Source organism: Cupressus sempervirens, chromosome 3 (genome assembly GCF_028749045.1).
Source record: "Cupressus sempervirens isolate cs-2001-9-10 chromosome 3, ASM2874904v1, whole genome shotgun sequence".
NCBI classification, from domain to species: domain Eukaryota; kingdom Viridiplantae; phylum Streptophyta; class Pinopsida; order Cupressales; family Cupressaceae; genus Cupressus; species Cupressus sempervirens.
The window spans coordinates 511,987,557-512,015,273 of NC_143120.1; the positions used below are offsets into that span (position 1 = coordinate 511,987,557).

The 27,717-nt window shown below is 33.9% G+C and overlaps 1 protein-coding gene across 3 annotated transcripts in view; it reads right to left on the reverse strand.

The window, feature by feature from the left end:
- Positions 1-24,758, reverse strand: part of LOC149567422 (BTB/POZ domain-containing protein At1g21780-like) — a 43,214-nt gene extending 18,456 nt beyond the window's left edge. Inside the window, exon 1 of one of the 3 annotated variants that reach the window (XM_089820603.1) lies at positions 24,414-24,758. In XM_089820603.1, the coding sequence (XP_089676729.1) occupies positions 24,414-24,526 (113 nt within the window). In that variant the 5' untranslated portion in view covers positions 24,527-24,758. Of the gene's footprint in view, positions 1-24,095; positions 24,348-24,413 lie in introns of those variants that run through there. The other 2 variants (XM_089820605.1, XM_089820604.1) reach the window with 2 other exon arrangements.
- Positions 24,759-27,717: the final 2,959 nt, after the last annotated feature.

The following is a 27,717-nucleotide window of genomic DNA, read 5'->3' on the forward strand; positions in this document are numbered from 1 at the left end:
TACATAGCTATATCAAGAATCACAAGATATGTCATCACTGAGTGATAGAAGCAACACTTTATCCTATTGATAAACAATATATCCTACAAGATCATAATATGACTAGTCTCAATTGAATATCACACTACAATTAATTTATAAAGAAAGTAATAATATATCATTCTTATACTACGTAGTATCAATAATCATGATTTGAAGTAAGGGTTCCCAGAGTCTTTTGGGAAGAAGCATCCAAAATTTCATTCTGTGATATAATCATCCCTAATTCTTAAGGTTTATCTTAGGGGGGACATTACAATCTGTGAGTTGTAGGGTTTTCCTTTTGTGTGTTTGTCTTGTGGCCATGAGATTTAGTTGTCCCGGAAAAAATCGTGAATCGACACTTCTCAAAAAAATCGCTGATTTTTTGTTTTCCCAACAAATTTGGCGAGTTTTTTGGTTTACCAGTTTCATTTTCAGCATTTGGAGGCTTGAGGAGTGGAGAGAAGAAGGGTTCCAAGGCATTCTTAGGTGATTGCAAGCTATTGACGACAGGTTTGAGAGGATTAACTCATTGCATGCATCTTCTCATTGAATTTTGCAAAAAAAATGTATTTTTTATTAAATTTGAGCGGTATTTTAGGTCCCTGAGTTTTTCCCTGGTATTTTTGAAAAACTGGCTGATTTTTTCCCAAATAAACTTTTTGGGGCTTGGCAAGTTGTTGCCGAGTGAGAGTTTTCCAACTATGCTTTTAAGATCATTTCTCATTGTCTTTATAAATGCTATGACTGTTAATGAACCTCATGAAACTGAGGCATCATTACTTTGTTGTTATAAAAATTAATATGCCCAACGTCAATGTCCCTGACTAAATACTTGTCATAAGAAATAAGTTATTACTTTGTTTTATCTGCACCTTGTTGGTTAGCTATCTTTGACTGTCGGTATCCTGCAGCAGTCTAGATCATGTAGATGCCTTAATACTCAACTGTCTGTCCATTTGTTTCATGTGACCATCATTACTAAATCTGATCTTGCATGATCTCTGCATATTCATGGCCTGTTACTCCTTGATACTTTTTCCCACAATACTGTAGCAGCATGTATTTTAACATTACATTACTAATATGGCTCCTTGTACAGTATAAGAGATGGTATGACTATTTCTGTTGATGTGTCACAACTGGTTCTTCATAACTTTAAATGATTTGAACTTTATGTCTTTGTTCATTCTCCAAAGCTGTACTCAATTTATGGACTTTACCTCTTACAAGTTACCATGACATCCTTCGAATTGAGTTTACCTGAACTTATCCATTGTGGTTCATGTATCTGCCTTATACTTTAATGGAGTCATCAGTTCTGATCATTAAACACTATCCATTCCTCTGTTTATCTGTTCTTGAAACTCATGATTCACTTGATATGTATAGCTTTATAGCCCGGCCACCTCTTTGAAACCCTTTCAGCATTTCAAACATTATCACTCGCAATTCAAAACAAGGGAGGTAAGAAACGAAACAAGGATTATTGATGATGATGGAATCATGGAGGAGATCAATTCATTTTCTGAACGAAGGCATGTGGAGGAATGAATTTGTACAAAGGTGCAAGAATGAAGAAGAAATGCTGCTGTGAAATTTGAAATCAAAGCTTAACATTCTGGAGAAAACCAGACTTCGGCAGAGCCCAAGTGAGGTTGAAATTCTGACCTCCTTGGGGCTCAAAGAGCCCAAGCAAGGTCAGAATTCCAACCTCCTTTGGGCTCCAAGCCTACCAACCTTCTTAATCTCATCAAGTGATTGGACAAAATCGAAATGAAAAGAGGTGTTTTTGTGTACATCGAGAAAATTCTGAGTGTTGCAATGTAAAATCTCAAGGCCAAGATCAATCAAATAGAGTGCAAGGTGATGGATAAATGAATTCTAAGGTTGATGAGGTGTAATGACAAGATGAAATCGCATGAAATGAGAAAATCTGAATTAAATTGAAGGAAGAAACAAGAGAAATCAAAATGTTTAGTAAAGTTTGAATGTGGATTGATGAATTACCACAGGCATGAGCCTAAGGTAGGTTGGAATTTTGACCTCCTTGGGCTCATGAAGCCCAAGGGACACACTTGGGCTCCAGCATGGGAAGCCTAGGCACTTCGAGCTCCCCTCGTAAACCTTGGCTTCAATTTCAAATTGCAAGTCGGCCTCGTGGAGATGTAAATCATTAAAAGTAAATACAATTATTTATTGATCATGAGAGATGCATTTAGGGAAGAGTTGGCCTTTTAGGTGGAGGTAAGTGAATTCAATTTAATTTAAATTGCCAATTACAAGGCAGGACGACCTCTTCCAAATGGACATGACACTTGGCCAGAATTGCATACATAAAGGAGATCAGAATTTCACTTCAACACACCTCATTCAAATGCCAAGTGATACCAAGCAGATCAAGGAGAAGGAATGCAAAATTAGGAAGGGAACTAAAAATCAGAACATCGAGTGATTTTGATCAAATTACATGCAGGAATGAAACAAGGCAATCAAGGATTTTAGTTAATTCTGAATTAAAGAATTCTAGCAAGTACAGATCAAAAGTTATAAACTCAGAAGTATTTTGCATCAAGTATGTAAGCAGATGCAAGGCTGTGTCGTTGCATTGAAAAGGATTCATTAATATTTTGAAGGATATAAAGTTGTTTAAAATTAGAAGTAAATTTCAGCAAGTTTATAATCAGGCTAGAGATTGAAACTGATATTTTTTTGACATGGTATGCTAAAAGTTTGTTGAGATGAAATTCTGAGTTAGGAATTTTAGATTGTTTATTGGAATTTCAATTAGTTTGGTTTCAAGAATGCAGTTTAATTGGCATTCAAAAATCATTTTTTAGAAATTGTAAAGGTTTCATTTTGCAAGCTGGACGTGTTAATGATATGTCCTTGACAACTCTTCTTGTTTTGCAAAGTGAAATGGAGGAAAGACTACAAGCATAACGATTCTTTGAGGATAGAGATCGCTTTCAAGACATTCATCAAATTGGCAAGGTGGTTTGTTGTTGAAGGTCAAAATGAAGATGCAAATCCTAGTTTAAGCTCAAGCCATTGAGAGGAGTGCAAGCAGAAGGTAGCTTTCAGTATGAGGATGGTAAACAAGTAAGATGGCATGGAGCTGAGTATGTTGTTTGAAAGGATGGTTTCAAAATCAAGGGCAACTTTCACACCCCAAAGAGGAGTTCAAAAAGAAAGTGCAGCATCATTATTACATCTACAATGAAAGAGATCATCTCAAACTTGAATTTCTTTCAAGAATCCAACTTATATATTAAATCCAACTTCAGTAACCAAAATAATGAACCATGAGAGGAAGTAAATCATACGCAACTATTTATTGACTAGAGAAACCCTTGCTCAGAGGAAAAACCCTGGTGGGGATGGTACCCACAAGATAGTGTGCTAATGTAAATGTTTCATGTGAAAGGATGTGACCCTATTAGGAGCCAAACACAATGTAATCAGTACAACAGTCCTGGTTAGAGGATAGATCCCTGTTAGGAGGCCTTGAGCCCTTGTTAGAAGGTTCAAACCCTGTTAAAGGCTTGCAGGAAGACAATTGAAGCCACTATCCAAATTGCTTCAGTCAAGAAGGAAGAATAGATCTTTTGGATAACAAAACCAATATTTGAACTAATCAATACTATAACTCAATTGCCAATACAGTTCCTTTGAAGTTCCTAATCCAACATCCAACTCTACCTTTTCTCTGCTCTACTCTAATCAAATTTGCATACTCAATACATAGCTATCACATAATAACCACTATATAATATCACACTTACTCTGAAGGAAAACATCTTTCCTTTATACTTTGTCCTAATAACTAATTAGGTCGGCCTATTAAAGATTTCCCAAAGTACAATGATTACATAGGACCTCACTAAGGCACACATGCCTTCTTAAACATCAATACAATTATTACAATAGTGTTCCCACACATTACAATACAATTAACACTCCAATAAAGATCAACACATTTCACTTACAATATTAACTGTCACTAAAACACATTGCACGTTTACTATCCGCGACCTCTCCAGATTAATCCCCAAAATATGTTATCACGAACATAGCATCACAAACATATCTTCAATCATGATCCAAGATCGCTCCTCTTAATTCAACTTCACTGATAAGATACAACCAATCAACTAGCAACTATCTCTGACAAAATTTCCTACACACTAGTCTACCACCAATCTTCACCAAATGAATTGTAACTCATCCAATACTCAATATCAACATAAGCGAACATACATATAACATCTATGCTCATCCGTGTACATAATCCTAAGCTCACATAGCTTAACCTGTTTTGTGCTAACTTTGCTAATTTAATAAACCTCTGCGATGTACAAAGTCCTTGTCTTTCATGAACTCAAACATTTATATTGTCATCAATGACAAACTTGTCACCAATACAACACATCATCAGTACATCCAAGTGCCAACCATACCTGTAATCCTAAAAATCTCCCCCTTTAGCATTGATGGAAACATATGATGGAAAAACATGAATGCTTAACAATTTTTTGAATGTCTTCAACATATCTAGCTTCCTTTACAATCTCCCATCTAATTACATTTTTTGAATATCCTCAACATATACAACCTATACATGTTTTGATATCATTGTTTATCTCCCCCTTTAGGGTACATAAGGTTTTTCATTGTTACTCTTCTCCCCTTTTGACATCAATGAAAAAGGTGTGAATATGCCAAAGCATCAATCTAGAATAGCTACATTAGATCAAGCCAATCTAAAAATAATAATGCCAAGTGCCAACAGACGTTGCTATACCAAAATCATTACATAAGAGTTCTTCAATTAACTCTGCTCTCTATGACCACTCCCCCATAGGAGTAGCACCAAATATCATGTTCAGATGTATGAATTGTGCTTTGATTGTACTAAATCAAGTGGGGACATGACCACAAGAATACCTCTGAGATACTTAAAGGTGTCCTTAGCCAATGGTTTAGTAAAGATAATTGCTATTTGTTTTTTTGTGCTTATAATATTCCAATCTAATCTCCTTTTCTGCAAATTTCTCTCTCAGGAAATGATACTTAATAGCAATGTGTTTAGTCTTTGAATGTAAAACTAGATTCTTTGACATACTCACAGTACTTGTGTTATCACAATGAATAATTATAGGTTATGATAATTCAATACCAATATCCTTCAGCATTTGCTTCATCCACATAATTTGATTACAATTGTTTGTTGCGACAACATATTCTGTTTTTTTTGTGGATGTGAAATAGAACCTTGTTCCTTAGCCAAGAAACCAATCTTCCACCAAGAGAGAATGTACCACCACTCGTGCTCTTCCTATCATCAATATTACCTTCTCAATTAGCATCAGTATATGCACAGAATGTAAAATCATTAGATCTGTCATACCATAATCCAAAGTCCGATGTTCCCTTCAAATATCCGAATATCCTTTTTACTGTTGTTAGATATGTCTCTTTAGGATATGTTTGGAATCTCACAACTATTCCAATTGCATTTGCTATATTTGGCCTTGTGTATGTCAAATATTACAATCCTCCAATCATGAATTTGTATCTAGTTTGCATAGCACTGGGGGACTCATCTTTGCTTGACAATTTGCATCTAGTCACCATAGGTGTTCCAACTGGCTTACAATCTTCCAAACCAAATCTCACCAATAAATCCTTAAGATACTTAGCCTGAGATATGAAAATGCCACCTTTATTGTGTTATTTGCAATACTAAGAAATATTTCATTTCTCCAATCATAGACATCTCAAATTCATTTTTCATTTCATTAGAAAAGTTCTTTCTAGCTTCATCATTGTCTCCAAAAATAACGTCATCAACAAATACAACAATGATTAACAAACCATCCGAATTTGTCCTTAAATCAAAATTACTATTTTCATTACCTCTCTTGAACCCCAAACTCAATAATGTCTATCCAACCTTGCATACCAAGCTCTAGGCGCTTGTTTTAACCTTAGTTACCAGTTCGAGTTCGATTTGAAATATAGATTCAAAGAACCGGTTTGCTAGTATGGAAAAATTATGGAAAAGGTTTTGGGTTTGTTCATACAGAAACATGTAAAAAATATAAAAATTTATATATATATATAGTAGGAGTGGGCTTGTTGCGGGAATACCTATTCCGTAGTTCAAGTTCGACTATATATATATATGAAGCCTAGAAGCATAGAGTATCATAAAATCATATGATTTAATCATTTAAATAATGAAAACACCATAGGCTTGCCACATAAACTTTAAACATGTAACCATAGCATCATGAATCAAGATCATACCATCATATATTTCAATTTTCAAGTTCAACATCATAGATTCAAATTCAAAACATTAAAATTAAATCATGATCCATGAATCATAACAGCAAGTTCAAGTATCATTGTTTCAAGTTCAAGTTTCAACTAATCATAATGTGTAAAATTTTAATATTCATCATATTCATCTTCTTCATCATCTTCTTCTCCTCATTGTAGTCCTTCCACATTAGTTGACTCCTCAGCAATAGAGCTAAGGCCAATGGAATCAGCACCAACAACAATAGTATGGGCATTAAAATCTTCAAAGTCTTCAATTGTAAGCTAAGAAGCAAAACATCCAAGTCCGCCAACTCTGCATCTACGTCCCACCTCTTTGTCTCCCCATCTTTGTATTCTTTTGTCTTGTGCGAGAGGAGACACAAGTTGATATTCGTATGGGTTCGAATTCTTGGACTGTGGGTTCGAACCAGCCCCAAGAAAATTGAACCTGGGCCGAATCAAACCAGTATTTTGAACTGGTTCGAACCCAGGCAAGGTTTTGGGGGCAAAACCAAGTACCCAAGTAACTAAGGTTTTAACCCATTCAACGCTTTCTTCAGTTTGCATACCATTTCTTTGTCTTCAATAAGTGAAAACCGTTAGGTTGTTCAATATATACATCTTCCTCAAGTTCGCCATTCAAGAAAGCTGGCTTCACATCCATCTGATATAGCTTAGAAATTTTGTTAGATGCATAAGCCAAAAATATTTTTACTACTTCTAATCTTGCAACATGGGCAAAAGTCTCTTCAAAGTCTATACCTTCTTGTTGTCAATATCCTTTGCATTCTAACCTTGCTTTGTTCCTTACAACTTCACCTTGTTCATTCATCTTGTTCCTAAATATCCATTTAGTACCAATAACATTCTTGTCTTTAGGTCAAGCGACTAATTCCTATGTCTTGTTCTTTTCCATCTAATTAAGTTCTTCCTTCATAGCATTTATCCAAAATTGATCGTTGCATGCCTCATCAGTAGTCTTAGGTTGAACTTGTGAAATCAAACAAATTTTTTCTCTTACCTTGTTTCGTGTCATTACTCCTTTGTTTGCACTGTCAATGATCTGATCTTTGAGATGATTCCTTGCAACATACTTTGGTGTTCTTTTTTCTTCATTTGGTTCTTCTCTAGGTTTCCATCTAGGTTCTTCATCAATTTGTGCTTGTAGCTCATTATCCATTTTGAAGAATTGTTCTTGTTCTATATTTTGATTCATCATTGGTCTCTGACTCGTACTAGCCTGATTTTCCTCTGAATCATAGTCAAGTACCCTTTCTTGCACCTGCAACTTTTCATCAACCTTTACTTTTGCACTTTCAACTATTGCCCTTGGTCTCTTATTATAACATCTATATGCTTTGCTCTTAGTAGAAAAACCAAGATATATTCCTTCATCACTTCTAGGATCAAATTTCCCTATATCGTATTTTCTCTTGATATAACATTTGCTTCCAAAAAATTTGAAGTATTTCACAGTAGGTGTATGATCAAACCATAACTCATAAAGAGTCTTACATATTTGGCTGATTTTAACTCTATTCATTGTGTATATTGTCGTGGCAACTGCTTCTCTCCAATACACATGTGCTACATTACCTTCTAGCATCATCACTTTAGCTGCTCCACTCGATGTTATGTTCCTTCTTCCTGCAATCCCATTCTGTTGTGGGGTTTTAGGAGTTGAAACCTGCCTTCTAATTCCATTGTTTTAAAATTCTCCTCCTCTTATCAAACTCAAATATTTGATTCTCATACCAATTTCATTTTCTCTAGCCAGGAATATCTTAAACTTGTCAAAGGCTTCTAATTTCTCTCTTAAAAATGCAACCCACGTCATTCTTGTAAAATCATCAATAAAAAGAATGAAATACCTTTCGCCATAGAATGTCCCTGTCTTTGTAGGTCCACACAAGTCTATATGAACAATATCCAACTTCTCTGATGTAGTGAATACTTTGCTAGGAAATGAACTATTCTTCTGTTTAGCCATCACACATTCCTTGCACATCATGTTAGAGGGTTTCACAATTTTTGGTAGATCTCTTACTGCATTAGTGCTACTCACCTTGACAATATTATCAAAGTTTTTATGACAAAATCTCCTATGCCATAAGCAATTGTCATCAACTTTAGCAACAAGCAACTTATCTCAGTAGGATTAAACTGAAAAACATTACCTCTTGTTGTTGCACCTGAAAAGTATTACCTCTTGTTCTTACACCTATTCCAATCAATTTGCCATGTTTTTCCTTGAAAGTGCATTTCTTTCAAGTGTGAATTGCAAATGATATCCCTTGTCAACAAATTGTTCTACACACAAGAAGTTATGTTCCAATCCATCAACAAAATATACATCCTCAGTGTTAGTTTTAATATCAAGTGTAATAGATCCCTTTCCTTTAATAGAACATGGAGCATTATTTCCCAACTCTAACTACATCACCATCATCATTGTTAAACTCAACAAATTTGTCTTCTCACCTGTCAATATGTAAGCATCCACTATCTATCATTCAATTAGATTTATTTTTCTCAGTTTGTGATACAAGTGTTTTTGTTCCTTAATAGGCTCTCTTCCTTAATAGTAACAAATCTTATCTCATCTTCATCATCACTGTCTAAGAAATTTATTTCCTTGAATTCTATTTCATCATCACTAGCATAAAAACAATCTTTTGGAATCGTTGACTTGTAAGGCTTCCTAGGCTTAACCTTTCTTTCTCTTTTAGGACACTGATAAGAAAAATGACCAAATTCTTTGCAATGCCAACAAGCAAAAGCTTTCTTACCTTTAGGTTCAATCTTCACAATCAATGAAACAAGTTCATCAATTTTCCTTTCTTCTTCTTGCATTTCTACCCAATCTCTAGCATAATCACCACTAGTGCTTGCACTTTTAGTTAGTACCCTTTTATCATTATGTACACTAGCTTTTAAAGCAATTTCAACTCTAGGAAATTTATCCTTTAGTCTACTAGATTCAAATGCTTGCAACTTTCCAATCAAAGTTTCTCAATTAAAATCTTGCATAAATGGAATAACCTCTTCTATTGCAATCACCTTTGTATCATAAGCAAGAGTCAAAGATCTCATAATTTTGTAAAATAACTCATCTCCTGATATTGTTCCTCCAAAGCTTTTTATTCCTATAACAATCTCAGTAATCCTTTGAACATATGACCTAACAAATTCATCTTCTTGCATCTTGGCACCTTCAAGCATAGGTTTCCAATTCTGCAACCTAGCCTTTTTTGTATATGTATCACCTTCATAAAGTCTTTCTAATCTATCCCAAATTTCAAAAGCGAATTGTAAAATTTTTACCTCAACAAATTTTGTTTCTAGAAGTGCAGAGATCAATGCTTCTCTAGCATACATGTTGCACATTAAGAGTTTCTTTTCTTCATTAATATGGGAGGATAGATCCTTCTCTTCCTTTACTGTAGTTTTAGTCTTTGTAATTAACTAGTAATCAATACCCATGCAAATCAAATGAGTTCACATCATATCCTTCCAAGTGTCATAGTTGTCTCCATCAATGTTTGAACTTCCCTTCTTGAATGCTATGGATCTCTTCAAGCTGCTAAGCTTCCTAATCAAAGAGGACCTGATATTCTAATACCAATTGTTAGGAAATAAAGTCCACCCACACAACTGATAGGGGGGGAGGCGAGCTATATCAATTGTGACCAAATTAAACTTATATCCAACTTATTAAATCCAACTCCATAATGATGAACCATAACAAGAAGTAAACCCTACACAGTGACACAACAATTTGTTGACTAGGAAAACCCCTGATCAGAGGGAAAATCCCGGTGGGGGTGGTACCCACAAGATAGTGTACTAATATTAATGTTCATGTTCCTTTTGAAAGGATGTAAACCTATTAGGAGCCAAATACAATACAATCAGTACAACAGTCCTGGTTAGAAGATAGATCCTATTAGGAGACCTTGAACCCTTGTTAGAAGGTCCAAACCCTTTCAAAGGCTTGTAGGAAGATAACGAAACCCATTGTCCAAATTGCTTTAGTCAACAATCAAGAGCAGATCTTCTAGATAACAAATCCAATAGTTGAACAAACCAATACTGCAACTCAATTTCTAATATAGTTCCTTTGAAGTTCCCAATCGAACATCCAACTCTACCTCTCCTCTGCTCTAATCAAGTTTGCATCCTTAATACACAGTTATCATACAATAGCCACAATATAATATCACACTTGCTCCCAAGGAAAACATCTTTCCTTTATACCTTGTCCTAATAACTAATTAGGTTGGCCAATTAAGGCTTTCCCAAAGTACAATTTTTACATAGGACCTCAATAAGGCATACATGCCTTCTTAAGCATCAATACAATTATTACAATAGTGTTCCCATACAATACAATTCAATTAACACTTTGTCAAATAAAGATCAACACATTTCACTAACAATATTAACTACCAATAAAACATATCGCACAATTAGCATCTATGACCTCTCCAAGAATAATCTCCAAGATATGCTATTACGAACATAGCATCACGGACATGTCTTCAACCACGATCCAAGCTCGCTCATCTTAAATCAACTTCAGTAGTAAGATATAGCCAATCTACCAGCAACTATCTCTAACAGAATTTCTTGCACACTGGTTTGCTACCAGTATACACTAAATAAACTGTAACAGGTAAGCGAAAATAGATGTAGCATCTACACTCATCCGTGAGCATAATCCTAAGCCCGCATAGCTTACCTGTTTTGTGCTAATTTTGTTAATTTAATAAACCTCTATGATGTACAAAATCCCTATCTATCATGAGCTCGAACATATATGTTGTCATCAATGACAAACCTGTCACCAATACAACACATCATCAATATATTGAAGTGCCAACCAAACCTATAATCCTCACAAAAACTACCATTAAGGTGTGGACCAATAAATGATTGTCAACTTTCTCAAATGATCATCCATTTCACATTTTAAAGTTTTTGGTAGTGAGGCATATATTAATATTCCTAAGGAATAACATTCTAAGTTTGATTTCAAGGCTAACAAGTGTGTTTTTGTGGGTTATGCTGAGAACATTAAAGGTTATTATTAATGTCGATAGGCATTCTACAATGGCAGAATGGGTGGAGTGGGATGGTGTGAGCGTGTTAATGTTAACTTTTATTCTTCTAGATTAAATTTCACAACCAACTACATGTCAAAAGTTTAAATCTTATTATAAATAGAATATACTTTTAAAAATAATTTAATAAATACCACATAAAATATTTGTTTAAATTATAATATTTGGAGATATAAATCATCTATTTTTTAAGATATCAAAATAAAAAACTTAAGTTAGTAAAAAACTAAATAAATAGAAATAAAGGAAATATAAATAATTTTATATGTAGTATATTAAATTATAATTATTTTGTAGTGGATATCTTTCGGCATTTCTTTAGATAGATTTATTTAAGATATCTATACTAGTCTTTTAAATCTTGTAACAATGAAAATGTTATATTCTAAGGATATAATTCTTAAAATGTATTAGGAACTGAAAAATTGTAAATTATGTAATGTGAAGGCTAACCAAACAATGAAATTTGATATTACGATCAACAAACAAGAAAATGCACAAATAGTTACTGTAAGTGTCACACAATGTTTGGAGGAATAGTTAGGAAATACAAGAAGTTATGCATTTTCATTGTTTGGAGGAACAATTCATTTGATACGCAAACATGTTATAGTTGCATTGTCCACTGTAAAAGAAAAATATATAGTAATGCTTGAAAACAGTAGTGTAGTTAGTAAGATTATGTTTAAATTATTGGGCTTTGATGTAAACTTTTTAAAATTGGATGTGACAATCAAATGTCATTTTCTTCGTTAAAAACTCTATGTATCATGCCCACATTGAACACATGGATGTTTTGTATTACCTCATTAGAGAAATGATTGAGGGTGGTAGAGACAAGTTATAAAAAGTGGATGCTTTAGAGAATGTTGGAGATTCTCAACAAGTTGATAAACATGGAGAAGTCTGCTTGGTGTAAGGGGACCATGGTAATTGTCTCTCCATGCACTTCTTTTATTTTATTCTCAATTATATCATTGCAATGTGAATGTCAATAGAAGAATGTTAGGATTTGTGATATTAACCTTAGAATCCTAAGACTTTGTACCTTGATTTTAATATTAGAATAGTTGAATATTATTTCATATGGCTACAAGAATCACGGAAGGGGAACTTGGGCATCACACATGGAAAGGACATTTTTTAATTAAATGTGATTTTCTAGTCACTTAAAATATTATTTCCATGGTGGCATTTAGTGTGGTAGTTTAATTGGCCTATGACAATATCTCTAAGCACCTTGCACATAGCAGAAGGGAATATAAAAATTTATGGTGTTGTAAGAAACATCTCTAAAATTGTAAGACGTTAAAAAAACATTTATAACTATGTTTAAGAAGTTGGCAGCCATTTTTGGGATTAAAGCGTTGCTATTTTGTCTTTTGGTGGATTTGATTTTTTCCTCTAGTGAATTTATAAGAAAATCCTTGAAGCTTCTAGAAAGATGCCTATAACTCTTGAATAGCACACTAGGTATTTTTTGCATATAGACTACTAGGCTCCTTGTCTGAGTCCATTGTACTGCTAATAACCCTTTATGGCAATTAGAGCTTGGAGTAGGAGGTAGCACAAGTTGTATTATAGGTTGTAGTGGTAATAAAGATTTGTAACAATTTAGAAAATGGCATAGCACTTGGTGTAACTCTTTTGAAATATTTATACAAATTTTGCGTCTCTTTGCATAAAGAGTTGTTTTCCTACAAGGGTGTCTCCACGTCATATCTTTTATTGTTATTTCCATTTCATTGATGATTATTATTGTTAAGTAGTTGGATGCTTTGAGCTTGTAAAATACTTTCACTTCTTAGTTATATCATGTTTCTATAGGCAATATGATCATGTGGGAACTTTTGCAACTATCTACAAAATTCTTTGGCAAGGTGGAGTATGCAATATGTCATTTATAGGGGTTAGACACAATATGCACGCAAAGTATGTCAAAGATTCAATTCAAATGATCTGAGAGTTTGTTGCAAGCTAAGGAGGCAAGATTAGGGTTCGAATGTGGCATTCGATCCCACTAGTTCACACTTGAATTTGGATGAAGCTAAGAAGGGGATCATAGATGACTAAAGTTTAAGTACCTTGAGTTTGAGCATTAAACTATTGGTGTCTTGAATAAAATTCAAAATTAACTAGGTGAATAAGTGTGTGCTTAGGACCACTTTCGTGACTTACTAGTAAAGTCATCTCATACTCTAAATTCAACATTATACAACAAATTGTTTAGTAAGCAACTTGCCAATGTATACCACATAAACAGGGGCAATGCAAATTACAACACAAGAAGCATTAGGAGTTATGTCATGCTACAAAGAAATTAATGATCCACTAGATTCAATAGGACATATATTGAAGGCTTTGATTGATCAAATTTCCACAAAAGTTAAAATGATTAGCTAATGTGGCTCCACAAGAGGGACAATCTGGGTTATGATGAAGTGTTGGTCTAACAAGCATATTCCAAAATAATTTTCTAGATATATAAGCACAAAATGGTGACATAATCCCTTATTGAGAGCCACAATCTACTCACTATGAGCTTTTTTCGTGATTGTCAACATACATCAACATATCTTTACTACAAAAGCTAAAGAGTGTCAAATGGACTATTGTGGTAAAGTGTATTAGTCATCCACACATGACATCAAGGCAATGTGTATACAAAGGGAAAAACACATTCTTCAAGAAACACTAAGAATAGATATGGAGGAAACAATAGACTCATTACTTCCTACCCATGTGAAAGTGGGGCATTTGAATATGTGGTTTTTTAAATTATCTATGTGTGGCAATTGGAATTATAATAGTGAGGAGTGGTCAAATATATTAAAATTGAGTGATAAAAGCTAGAAGAAAACAAGCAAATTAAATTAAGCCAAATCCAAATTATAATGGCAGTGGAGCTTCTAGCTTGCACTATATCTGGGATATCAAATGAGTGCAATAGTGGAGATGCTATATATAAGCTATAGCCCTCCTATTCCAAAGTTGCATTTATAATGGTAGTAGAGATTCTAGCTCTCTCCCTATCTCAAACCTTAGCAAATAATGGCAGGTATCTTAACTTGTTACAGAAGTGGGATAACAGCTAGAAGACAAAGGAGCTTCTAGTGTATACCCTCTCTTGAACCTTATCAAAAAAGGAGTCTACAATAGTGGAAATGTTAGCTATAGCCCTCCAATTTAAATGTTTGTATAATATATGGGGGATAGAACCAGCTCCCCAAGCATACCAATAGACAGTTGTACGTGGGGTCACCCATGTGCTCTAGGTGGATGATGTCAGCATTGAAGCTTAACAAGATCAAACTGCCCATGCATAACTGATATCTCATTGGTTGATGCTACCCTTTGATTGTTGTGCCAAGATTTACTTCTACAACAACTTCAAGCACGGTTAGAAAAGATTGCTCCAAATCCCTAAGAAACGAATGTTGTTGTGCAATAAATAAATATGATGTAAAGGATGCATTGATTGACACAACTATGATGAATCATTATACCACAGAGAGTGGGCTAGTTATATGTAGTCTCCACTAAACCCCATCACATCTCTTGTCCATAGCTATTAAAATCTGCAATTAGTTGCACAAGCTGACACCAATGTTCTAAAGGCAAATGTTAACATTGAATCCTGACAACCGGACTGCCCATGCACCCACTGATATTCCAAAGGTTGATTATCTGCATTATAGGATTCACGTATCTAGGCCTTGAATCATGTTAAAATGATTAGATTTATTAAAAGATCTGAACTGTATGTATGTTCTTTCAATTTTGACTCTCACAAGATATTCCTATTGACTGATATTTCTTCTTGCAGATTGTAATCAGAATAAGGTAATTATTACTGTCAACAATTACACAAATCTAAACTAAGAATGAAGAGTTCTTATTATCATGAATGCAATGCTGAAGACAAATATAAATAATAATGGCCGAACTCTTAGAAGACTTGCACTATTTGATTTCTGTAGATCTTTCTATCTGATTGGATATATATTACTATTTGGAGACATGTCAATGAACAGAGTGGAGACATGTCCATTCATGGACGTGTCTCTCTATAACCAATGATTAGTTTCCTCAATCACACCAACCCAAATTGACATCAACACAATGTAATTATGGGTAACCTGTTATCAGTAATTTAAGCAAACATAATCAGATTCGGATCTGTAGAATATTGAAACCATTTTCTCATTAATCGGTTTACCATCGATGCATTTAAATGGCAGTAGAATTCGATCAAGTACAGATCAGTTAAATCAGTATTATACTTAAATTTTAATATTCAGATTTATTGTGGGTGATGGATCAAGACAACAGTTTGATATAAGTGTACATATACATACATCAATATACATTATGTATATTGATGTATGTGTGTGCATATAACCTTCAGATCTTTGTATTGAAGTCATCATCCATAGTTATCTGAATATTGCTATCATTTCAACACTCCCTCTTAGCTAGGGAAGATAATACTCATCCAAGTATATAACAATATCACCTTACTCGTGATATTAGTAGATATGATATGCTTAAGAAATTTAAGTCTCGTGACATTCTTCGTCAATATCCACATTATGGTATGTGCACTAACATCAAGTCTCATGATGTCTACCAAAATAAATCATGGTATATCCATGGATACAATAACCACCATGATTATCTCTTAAAGGATCATAATGATCTTCAAATGATATCAGGTCTCGTGATATCTATCAAAATGTCCAAGAGATATTAACTATCATGGCATGTCCCACAAACATCACGTCACATGATAGTAAAACAAAATATTGTAAAGTCGTCACCTTACAATGTCAAATTCAATTGTTCATTATCCGAAAGATCGTAGCCTTTCAATAATGTACACAGAGGGACCATAAAGTCATGGAGTCACACACATGATGATAAAAGATTTTTCACGGAGTCACCACATATTCTCTCACGCGTTGTAATGGCATCACACTCATGACATCCACCATGAACCATATCAGAGGGTGGATCCATCATAACTACTCCCAAAGGGTGGAACAGGGTTTCACTATAAGCTTCCCTCTAATAGAGGAGAATACAATACAGTGCATTTCAAGAAATCATTAGACTCCCTCTTACCAAGGGCTCTATTCTTCACAACTCTAAGGTAGTCTCAAAATTCACAAACTTTGCTTTGGTGAGAATATCAACCATTTGTTCTTCAGTGGTAATGTACTTCGTCTAAAAACCATCTCCATGGTCTCCTCCCTCTGAATCACTATGATAAAAGTAATCAAAGATCCACTTGGCAGATCTCCTAGCAACTCCCTTTGTTCTTATCACAACATTATTCGTAGGAGTAGTTTCTCGTATACAAATGTACTTGTCTGATTTCATAGTAACAGGAGTGAATGTAATAAATTATGGATTTATCCCTAAGCTTTGCTATACCAACATTTATGATAATGCGGCTTCTATCGGAAACTCCAAGTACATGCATCAACCTTTTGACCTTCTCATCCAAGGTTGCCTTAGACCTTTTTTCTGAATTTGATAACAACCTTAGCTCCTCATCTAAGGTTTCATCTGATAGATTATCTAATTCTAGATTGATTGCTACAGTTTCTTGGTCACCAGAAAAATCGTCTCAATGTGATTTTCTCCCTCTGAACCAATATAATCCTCAATAGTCAATTAAAGCACTTCCTCTAGCTACTCCCTCTCTTGCGGAAGCATATCTTGCTCCCAGAATGCAATTAGGTCTAAATTGTCTCCAATGACTCATGACGTATGAACCATCATTTTATACTACTGCTATAGAGAGTATCTCTCACCTAGGCATCATGATTGATGACTGATGTCCAAAGTTTCATGTGAATCTGTAACCTCAGAGATTGTGTCCAGAAAGCATAATTTAGGAGGCAGTCCTCTGATTCACCAACTTCCATAGATTATCCTGCTTCTGAAGCTACCTTGCATTTTGTTGTTGGCTTTGCTCCTTTCTTGGATCTTGCCAAAATTACTGGAGGGGCCTATGAAATCTAAATTGTTGATATCATTTGCTTTATTTTTCCTGGTATGCTTAGAAACTCAATTGTCTTAACTGATATAGCAGCAGTCTCTGGAGCTAACAAATCATCTGCCAAAAGTCTAATGACATGTTTCAGATATCTCTGAAAATTCCTCCAACGAGGCATCGCTTGCCTGGGTCCCTTCATCATTAATAGCCCCTTTTACCTTAGTATATTTTGCAATTTAGAAGTGCTAGATCCAATTGCATATGGTATATACTGAACTCTGCCATGTTGTGATTCTGTTACAAAATCCCACTCATGCCAGTTTCAACTGCATTATGTGATATGAATGCCAAAGGAGGCAATTTCATTATCTGTAACGTCACATTTTGAGACCTCCAAATCCTGAGGGCACATACTTCCCGATAACCAGGGTAGTAACATACATTGACAGACTTCAAAGATTCACATGAAAGAAGTGGTATGGTTACATCTCCACATTCTGCTATTCCACTATATTTCCCACTGTGGGTCCCTTCAGCTTTCCACTAAACTTTCTGAAAGCATCTTAACAGCCTGTAACTTGACCTTCCTAAGCTTTGTTGCATATGCTTTTCTCGGTGATGTTGCAGATGGGAAGGTCTCAGATCATTTAATCTCCTCACATCAAGTGTTGTTTACATAGTCTCCATTTTTCACTATCTATTACCCCGTAATTATCAATTTAAAGTCACATTCCAAGACATACTTGAACCAGCCTGAAAATATGTTTAGATGTCGTTAATTCTCAAGAAAATACATTATTCATCCCCTTCTTTTGATGAGATATAGAGTCTCAATCTAATGAATCAAGTGCCTAGAACAGAACTTGTGCTTAAGCCTGACATGAAATATCCCCACAAGTGTCTTCAAACTTAATGGAAGATCAAGAGGAAATTCTCTGGAATTATTCTGCTTTAGAAACATCAGCAACTTTGTTTCCAGCATTCACGGCAATCTTCGGCCACTAATCTTTGACATCAACATCGACTCCCACCTTTCTCTCACATACTTTTGTTTTATTGATGGCCATTGATAGCAGATGTAAAATCCTTAGGTGATATCATTGATAGAATTGTAGAATTATCAATGCATTCCTCATTTATAGATTGCATCATCAACATACATTGTTCCACTATCTGCAATCAAGTGCATTTGGAATGGCAATGATTATCGATACTTATGTAGAGATCATTGGAGGCTTGCGATTCATCACATATGAATCCAAGCTACAACTCTATCTGAATATCATCAGTCGTTGCTACTTGGAGACTATATGCATCACAGTCTTACACTAAACAATGTCATCAATTAAATCCTTTGATTTTATATTTGCAGCAGTGCATTTGCTTGAGAGTTTCTAAAGTACTGTAAACAGGTCCATTTCAGGAACTTTAGAAGTCATTGTATTCCATGGGACTGAGACGTCTTTGAGGACCTCCGCCAAATGTTTTATGTCTCTGTCTAGATTTCCAAATTCTGCATGCAATGTCTAGAAGAACACCAACTCTCTGATATAGCTGCTTCTCTATATTCAATGCATCTGCAGATTGCTGCTGCATTTTTTCAGATGCCCATCTTTTGATCATGCTTGTTGCTTCTTTTTCTTGAGCAAGGATCTCTCAACTTTTGGACTTCTATCTTATTCACCTCCAGAGACTGTGACTTTGAAAGCAAATTTTTATATTCATGTTTTAATCTACACTCTCAAATCTAATCGGATCTTCCTTAACAATGCTCTGATACCATGTTAAAATGATTAGATTTATTAACAGATCTGAACTGTATGTATGTTCCTTTAATTTTGACTCTCACAAGATAACTATTGACTGATATTTGTTCTTGCAAATTGTAATCAGAATAAGGTGATAATTACTTTCCACAATTATACAAATCTGAACTAAGAATGAAGAGTTCTTATTATCATGAACACAATACTGAAGATGAATATGAATAATAATGATCAAACTCTTAGAAGGCTTGCACTATTCAATTTCTGCACATCCTTCTAAGTCCAACCTAATTGGATATATATAACTATTTGGAGACATGTCAATGAATAGACATGTCTCCAAGCGAGTAGAGACATATCCATTCACAGGCGTGTCTCTCTATGACCAATGATTAGTTTCCTCAGTCACACTGATCCAAATTGATATCAACACAATGTAATTTATAGTGACTTGTTATTGGTAATTTAAGCAAACATAATCAGATTCGGATCTGTAGAATATTGAAACCATTTTCTCATTAATCGATTTACCATTGATGCATATAAATGGCAGTAGAATTCGATCAAGTGCAGATCAGTTAAATCAATATTATAATTTAAATTTAATATTCAGATTTAGTGCAGATCAGTTAAATCAATATTATACTTTAAATTTAATATTCAGATTTATTGGGGGTGATAAATCAAGACAATGGTTTGATATAAGTGTGTATATACATACATCAACATACATAATGTATATTGATGTATGTGTATGTATATAATCTTCAGATCTTTGTATTGAAGTTATCATCCATAATTATCTGAAAGTTGCTATCATTTCAGAAAAATCAGATTCAGATTCAAATCGGATCCGGATTCACAAACAATTTTGTGTCAGATTCGCACAGGATCTGACCTTGTGGGTCCTTCTGAATCCACCCACAGGGTCAAATCCGGACCATGTGCAATACAGCACAATCGACGCAGACCAGGGAGAATCTGGTGTGACTCTGCGCGTATCCCCAAGGACCCGTGGGCCAAACTTGGAATAAGTACACACGAATCCATATATAATGCATATTTATATGTTTCTATACACACACACACACACACACACACACACACATATATAGATATAGATATAGATATACATGAATCCATACAAATCATAATGGGAAAATTAAATTCACAAATCCACAAATTGGATTCTTGTACTCAAACCCATCCCCGAATCCAAATCGGCAAATTAGTTGATTATGTTATCCACACCTTGTTCCAAGAGGAATTGTTTCGTGTCTCAAGCATGAAAGTTGTTGCACTTACAATTTTGGGTCTGTCATAGAGCTATTCGTCTTCTAATGAATTGATGCAATGTGAATGATTTTTGATTGATACAAGTTCTTAGTTTAGTCTTTTGACCAAATAAAGTTGGCTAGCTATAGGTAGCTCTATTGAACTCCATGTAAATCGCCCTACATCTTGTTTATATCTAACAAGAACCCACATTTAGTTTGTGGATATCATGCACAATGTGGAAGTTGATACCATCAACAAATTTTATGTTCATTTTGAGGTTTTGGAAGTGGACAAGGTTGGCAATTATCTTGTGCAGCTTGGGTGCACATTAAGCTTTGAGGTTGAGGTGGATATGAACTATAAGTGCCACACAATGAATTTTGAGGATTATTTTAAGTGTATAGCAATATTTCAAGATGCCTCACACAGAGCTACATATGTTGTGTGGATATGACTAAGGAAGATAAAGATGAGAGCTCTAGTATCACAATACAAATGAGTGATTATATTCATCCCACCTTTGATGGTGCACTGAGTTGGTAAAGTGTGTCAGATTTTGATTCTGTGGGTGCAAAGGAATAATATATCCAAGGTGATTGCACTTTCTAGGAGCCAATGTGTTCTGATGCACTCAAAAATTACTTTGAGATGAGATAGTCACACTTGTCATACTCATAGCAAAGAAGCTAAGATGCCACCCAAAGCTAAATTCCAACATATGGCTAGGTGTAGAAAGTCAAAATTATAGAAAATGTGTCATGGAAGGAGTTGAAACTGTGTCCTCTTCATAGGTTGTAGCACCTCTCCAAATCAAGAATATTTATCATATCCAGTTTCTTTGAACATTAAACCTCAAGCAGGTCAAAGAAGTACTAGTCAAATGCTTAAAAGGGTTTGCATATGTTTCAAAGTAGCAGAAGAAGATTTGCAAAGTGGTTGCACTATTGATTCATGCCACTACATGCTACAGAGAGACGGAGCTCAATTTGAATTAAGAAAGATATTGAGTATTGTTCTAGGTACTAGGTACATATGTTGTGAAACACCTACATGATGGTGCACAAAGCACAAGCAAACATCAATTTTAAGAGACAATCCCAACACTCCTATCCACACAGGAACACAAATTGATTTGGATGGTGCACAATTAAATGAGAAGGATGATGTGGAGAAGCATACTGAAATGCAAACTTCAGTACAAAGTAAAGGGAGTAACATGCAACACCCAGATTTGAAGAACATAAGGTCACTGCTAGAAAGATGGTGGCAAGGATGTGCTACCATTGGTTACTTTTAACCTCACAGCACCATGATTGAAACTAATACGAGGCACTAAAATTTACAACTTCAACTATCCTTACCATTACTGTAATGATTAAAATGAGGTTGTCACCATCCTCTTGTCTTCAATGATTTAAATAAATACTTTCTACCAATTGGATTAGTCACACTGACCTGTTCAACATTCAAAACCTGCAAGATGCAGGGCAAGTTATTGGAGAAGATAAAGACGAGTCAAGAACATAATTAAATCTTGGAAACAAAATTCAATGATTTGATAGGAGAAACGATCCATGGTGTGAAAAAAGGCACTTTGGAGAAAGATGTCAGGGAATCATAGCAGAAATTGATACTTTCCCTGCCAAGATGATTACCACATGCCTAGAGCTCACAAATACAATCAACAGGTTTGGATGAAGATGATGCTCAACAAAAATGAAGTGACTTAATCAGATGATTAATCCTTTACAAAATCCATCCAGTACCAACCATTAAGGAATTTCAGCACGGAAACATAGAAACTTGCAGATCTGGAAAGGAAACGGTCAAGAGATCATGGAGGCAACAATGCAACAAGTCACAGATGCATGGATTCAGTTTGTGCAAGATCCCTTTCTCAACTTCCACAAATCTGTCCACCAAGGTGACCTTCTAAATCTGGCAATTAATAACCATCAGAGCTGCTGTTCATCCAGTACATGCCAATTCAATGAGCCAGCACACTTGATTAGAAACGAGGGTTGAACTTATAGAGAACAGGACCGTGCGTCTTTAGAAAATATACGAACATTCGCTTATACAATCCAAAGACTACAAAGGTTGAGCAAGAGATACAAAGCCTAGCAGTTGGAGCCATGAATAAAAGTGCCATGATCAAAGTTAGCAACTTAAGACGTTCCATCTAAGATTTTAAAGCAATTGAAAAATATTGAGGTTATGGCTCGAGAGTTCAAATAGAAAACTTGAATGAATGAGGTGACTAACATTTATAGATGATGATGCAATGATAACAAAGGCATATCTACAGATGATTCGTGCAAAGAAGGAAAGGTCAGATGTCATACTATGTAATTGAATGAAGTCTTTGACAAGAGTAGTTTGATAGTTGCACCAAGGCTTGTGCCAACTGTCCAACCAAAGTTAGAAATGGAACACAAAGGTTAAAGCTCATAATTGAGGTGGACAAACGTTGGTGCCATGATGCAACCCAAGGTATTTATTTTCCTATTAGATATATGTGCTAGTTACTATAATTAAGGTAACTGGGGACGTGTGAAATTTTTGCCACTGAAGCACATAACATGCTTAAGATTTGCGCCACATCAAGATATGTAAGGAGATAAGTAGCTTAGGGTATTGAGAATTTAGTGGATGAGACAGATTAGGACTTAACTACTATAATGGTCTCCTATGCATGTGCCTATATACACAGGGCATGTGTTGTACAAACAAGGCTGAATGGGGAAAGGGTAGATATGCAATATTTTGATATATAAAAGAATATCTCCTATTTCTGCATATATGTCTTGCAGTATTATGATATGCTGTTGCTCTCTTTACTTTTCTCCTATATGTCCATGGTGTAAGGTGCCTTTTCATATTCTGTGATGTATGCTCATTATGGAGGTTCAAGGGAACCAATCATGTGCTTTGGGTGAGCAGTCTACCAAACATAGAAATATCAGCATCAGATGGTATACAGATCCTAATTGTGTTCCATTGCATATAATCCCAGAAAAGCTCTCAACAACAATACCAAAACAATTGAAGGTTGGAAAACTTCAATATCATGTTTATAAGGAATATAATTGAGGAAATGGTTGGCCGAAGTGCAAAAGAAAAATATAGCTGCGTGAGACTCTAACAGACTTCTATGAACTCCAATAAAAACTGAAGTCCTTGTAATATATGGTTGCCAACCTGCTTTAACTCCTATAATTGATAACTACCTGCAGGAATACAGCATGAATCAGATACAATGTGAGAAAAGTCCGAAATTTTTTAAGCATTAATTCAAGTACAGACAAGCTTAAGTGTTAGAATCCATTCCACGTGCCCAAAATATTTAATGTCCACCGTATACCGAAGGCCACACAACAAAAGCATGAGATATTTACTTAAGGAGCAAATGATCAGTCCAGAGCAGCTAAGTGGTAAAAAAAGCTCAGACTTAAAGTTTTTCAAATGACTGGAACCGTGCAACTTAAGCCTGACAAAATTACATACGTTTACAGTTTAATTAACTAAAGAATCATTACACAATTGAATGGATGCAAAGGTTTCTGTTATTACCAGAAAACTATATTCCTCCTGAGATCATAAAAAATTGGGTTCCCCCTCAGAACGTTCTCATATGCAACAATCTCTAAGGTGTACATAAAAAGCAAATTCCACAAAGACGTGACTTTATTTAAACAAAGATTTCATCATCCCCTTGCAAAATTCAGAGTGGTATATCAAGACCATCAGAGTAAGTGCAAAACAACAGAACGTGTTCCCAAACAAATCTCTGAATTTGCAGCCAAAACTCATGTATATCAATCTACTTCATGAAGAGTCGGACAAAAGCATAATACAACAGGAAGAGGAAAATTAGAAAGTGGAATTTACCAGTTCCACATGCCAACTTTGAAGGGGTCGGACCTGCGAAAAGAACAGGAGCCCAAGCTGTCAATCTTCCACTGGGCAAGCCTTGCAGTAGTCTCCACTTTCGAATCTGCCATCGTTGCTCCCTCCTCAAACTCTAATCAGCTCTCAATTATCATACTTGTAAAAGCAGAAGAGGGCCTGGAATTGTCTCCCGCTGGCCCCATTGCTTACTAAAATGCACGCTCTTGAAAGTCCCTTTAAACGTCCCTTTCCTGTACATTGGTAACCACCTAGTTGGGACAGATTCTTTGAAGGCCACAAACCACTCTTTTCTTCTACACCCCAAGGACTTATTATTGTGCGATTAATTAGGATGATAATGTGTATCTGATTTATTAGGATTAATCTTTCTTTTTCATGTGTCAAATTTAATTTATTTATTAAGTCGACTCTAATGATTTACAATCTTCTTATGATTATGCTAGAAATTAGAAATTAGAGCATAAAATAAAAATAAATTCAAAACATTTATTACCATTGCTTATTTTATTGCTATGATTTTTTTATTGCTATAATTTTTTTTATTGCTATGATTTTTTTGATTGCTATAATTTTTTTTAATTTGTATTTTTCATGTTTGGATGTGAGATGAATAAATCATTCTCTAATTTTGATTTGTTGGAATTTTTCAGTCTCATAAAACTAAGGAAAGGTTTTAAAATTAAGATTTCTATGTATTAAGGAAGAGTTTTAAAATTTAAGATTTCTATGTATTAAGGATAGTATATATAAAACAAATAAACTTATACTAATTCTATTGAAATTGGATACCTCTTGTCTTACTTTTCATAAAAAATGAATTAAATTTTTTCTTTATTTTTCATGGATCAAATTTAATTAATTTATTTATTAAATAAGTGTTAGGAATTTGTAATTTTAGATTTTACTTTTCATAAAAAATGAATTAAATTTTTTCTTTATTTTTCATGGATCAAATTTAATTTATTTATTTATTAAATAAGTGTTAGGAATTTGTAATTTTAGATTTTACTATTTAAAATAAAACTAGTGGCAGTAAACTTGATAATGTTAGTATAATTATTTAATATATTAATATTTAATATTTTTAGATAGAATTTTGTAAAATAAAAAATAGTTTTTAATATAAAAATAATTATAATTAAAAAATTATCTTAGTGTATTAGTATTTTATTTAAATTGTATAACTATTCAATATGTTTTATCTATTGCATATTTTAATTATTGGTATTAGGTATACTCTTCAAAAATAGTATATAAATTTGATTAAGATCATTAAATTAAGTTTGATTTGTTTACTAATGCATGTTAAAATATCACGTTATAATAAAGTATTGATTGTTGTATAAGACTCCAAATATATTAAATTGATTTTAGAAATTAAAAAACTCAGATTTATAATTATAAGAATTAAATATAGAAATTCAAAATAAAAATACATAGATCTAATTGGTTGAAATTAAAAAAATTAATCACTACTTATGTAGAAATGATTGCAATAATATATACCTATGGCAAATACAATAATATACTATTGTTTCTATTATTCTATTAATAATACATTATATAATTTTTTTAAATATTAAATAATTAGTAGTTGCAAGGGTACCATGGGAGGGGCTATAGCTTTATTTTTAAGCACAAGAGGTCCCATGAGAAAAAAATTAGGGACTCCAGGATCATTTAGAATATTTTCTTCAAAAATAGGAGCCCCTCATTTTTAGGCCTCTAAATTGAGCAGATGAAAATAGGGTGGGGTTGGGTTTAGCCCGGCCAACTTAGGAGAAATATTTGCCACATGTCAAAAATTTGCAAAATTTATCCCCATCAAAACTAAAAATTTAGAAAGAAAATAAAGTTCTTTCTTTTTTTTAATATTTCACCAATTACATAGTCCTTGAATTTAGGAGGTGAAACTTTTAAGAGGAAATACAAAGTAAATTCATGGGAAAAATATTCCTAAAATTTCTCTACGGCCACATCTCTATTTTTATGGAAGCCCCACTCCATGGGACCCCAACCTAAGAGTCAATAAATAGGATTTATTAATGTTGGTAGGCATTCTACAATGGCAGAATGGGTGGAGTGGGATGGTGTGAACGTGTTAATATTAACATCTATTCTTTTAGGTTAAATTTGACAACCATCTACATGTCAAAAGTTTAAATCTTATTATAAATAGAATATACTAATAAAAATAATGTAATAAATACCACATAAAATATTTGTTTAAATTATAATATTTGGAGATATAAATCATCCATTTTTTAAGAAATTAAAATAAAAAGCTTAAGTTAGTAAAAAAATTAAATAAATGGAGATAAAAGAAATATAAATAATTTTAGGTGTAGTAAATTAAATTATAATAATTTTGTAGTATCTATTGGCATTTCTTTAGATAGATTTATTTAAGATATCTATACTAGTTTTGTACATTGTGAAAAAATAATTATAAATGTTAATTGAAATGAAAAAAAAATGACCCACAACTTTAATATCTCAAAGTTTTATATATTGAATTCATACATCTTTAAAATATTCATAATTACTCTCTATAAATCATTTTTAAACCAATAGGCTATTTGTGGGAGCTTTCCTAAAATTTAACTTTTGAGTGGAAAATTTGTAAGACCTCTCATTGAATTTTTGTTTTCTGATGATAGAAATCTTTAAATGGAGATTTTTAGCTGATGGGCAATTTGTGGGAGCTTCGCTTGATAATTAATTTTTTTGCGAAAAATTTTTAAGACCTCTCACTGACTTTTTGTTTTCTGATCATAATGATCTTTGAAGTAACACCATGTCCCCATGCTACTACTTAAATCAATTTTCAGCTTAATTTTAAACAGTAATGTGTTCCCGTGAAAAATAAAAATTGTCGAAAAAAGGAAAATTTAGAATCTTTTCCTACTTTTGTGGAGCAGCTATTTTTTAGTAAATGAAAATAAGATGTGGGAAAAGGGGGGGCTAGAAGCAAGCAGTGACTACTTATTGATAAAAGTGACACATGTCTTCACCACATTTTTTCATCCCCTTTTTATTTTCCTATATTTTAGTTTTCAGAATTATTTGGAAGAAAAATGATTAAAATTTGATTTTAAAATAATTTTTAGAACACTGCTTAAAATTTTGCAACAAATATTTTGATCCAGGGGGCCACAAGCTCCACAAATTGTGCCACAAAACAATGAACAGTTGTTGCTAGCAAAAATAATCTAAGCAACCGCAAGGGGACATGCTCTAAGATTTATCCTTAAAAAGGGATTAAAAAATTTAGAACTTGAAT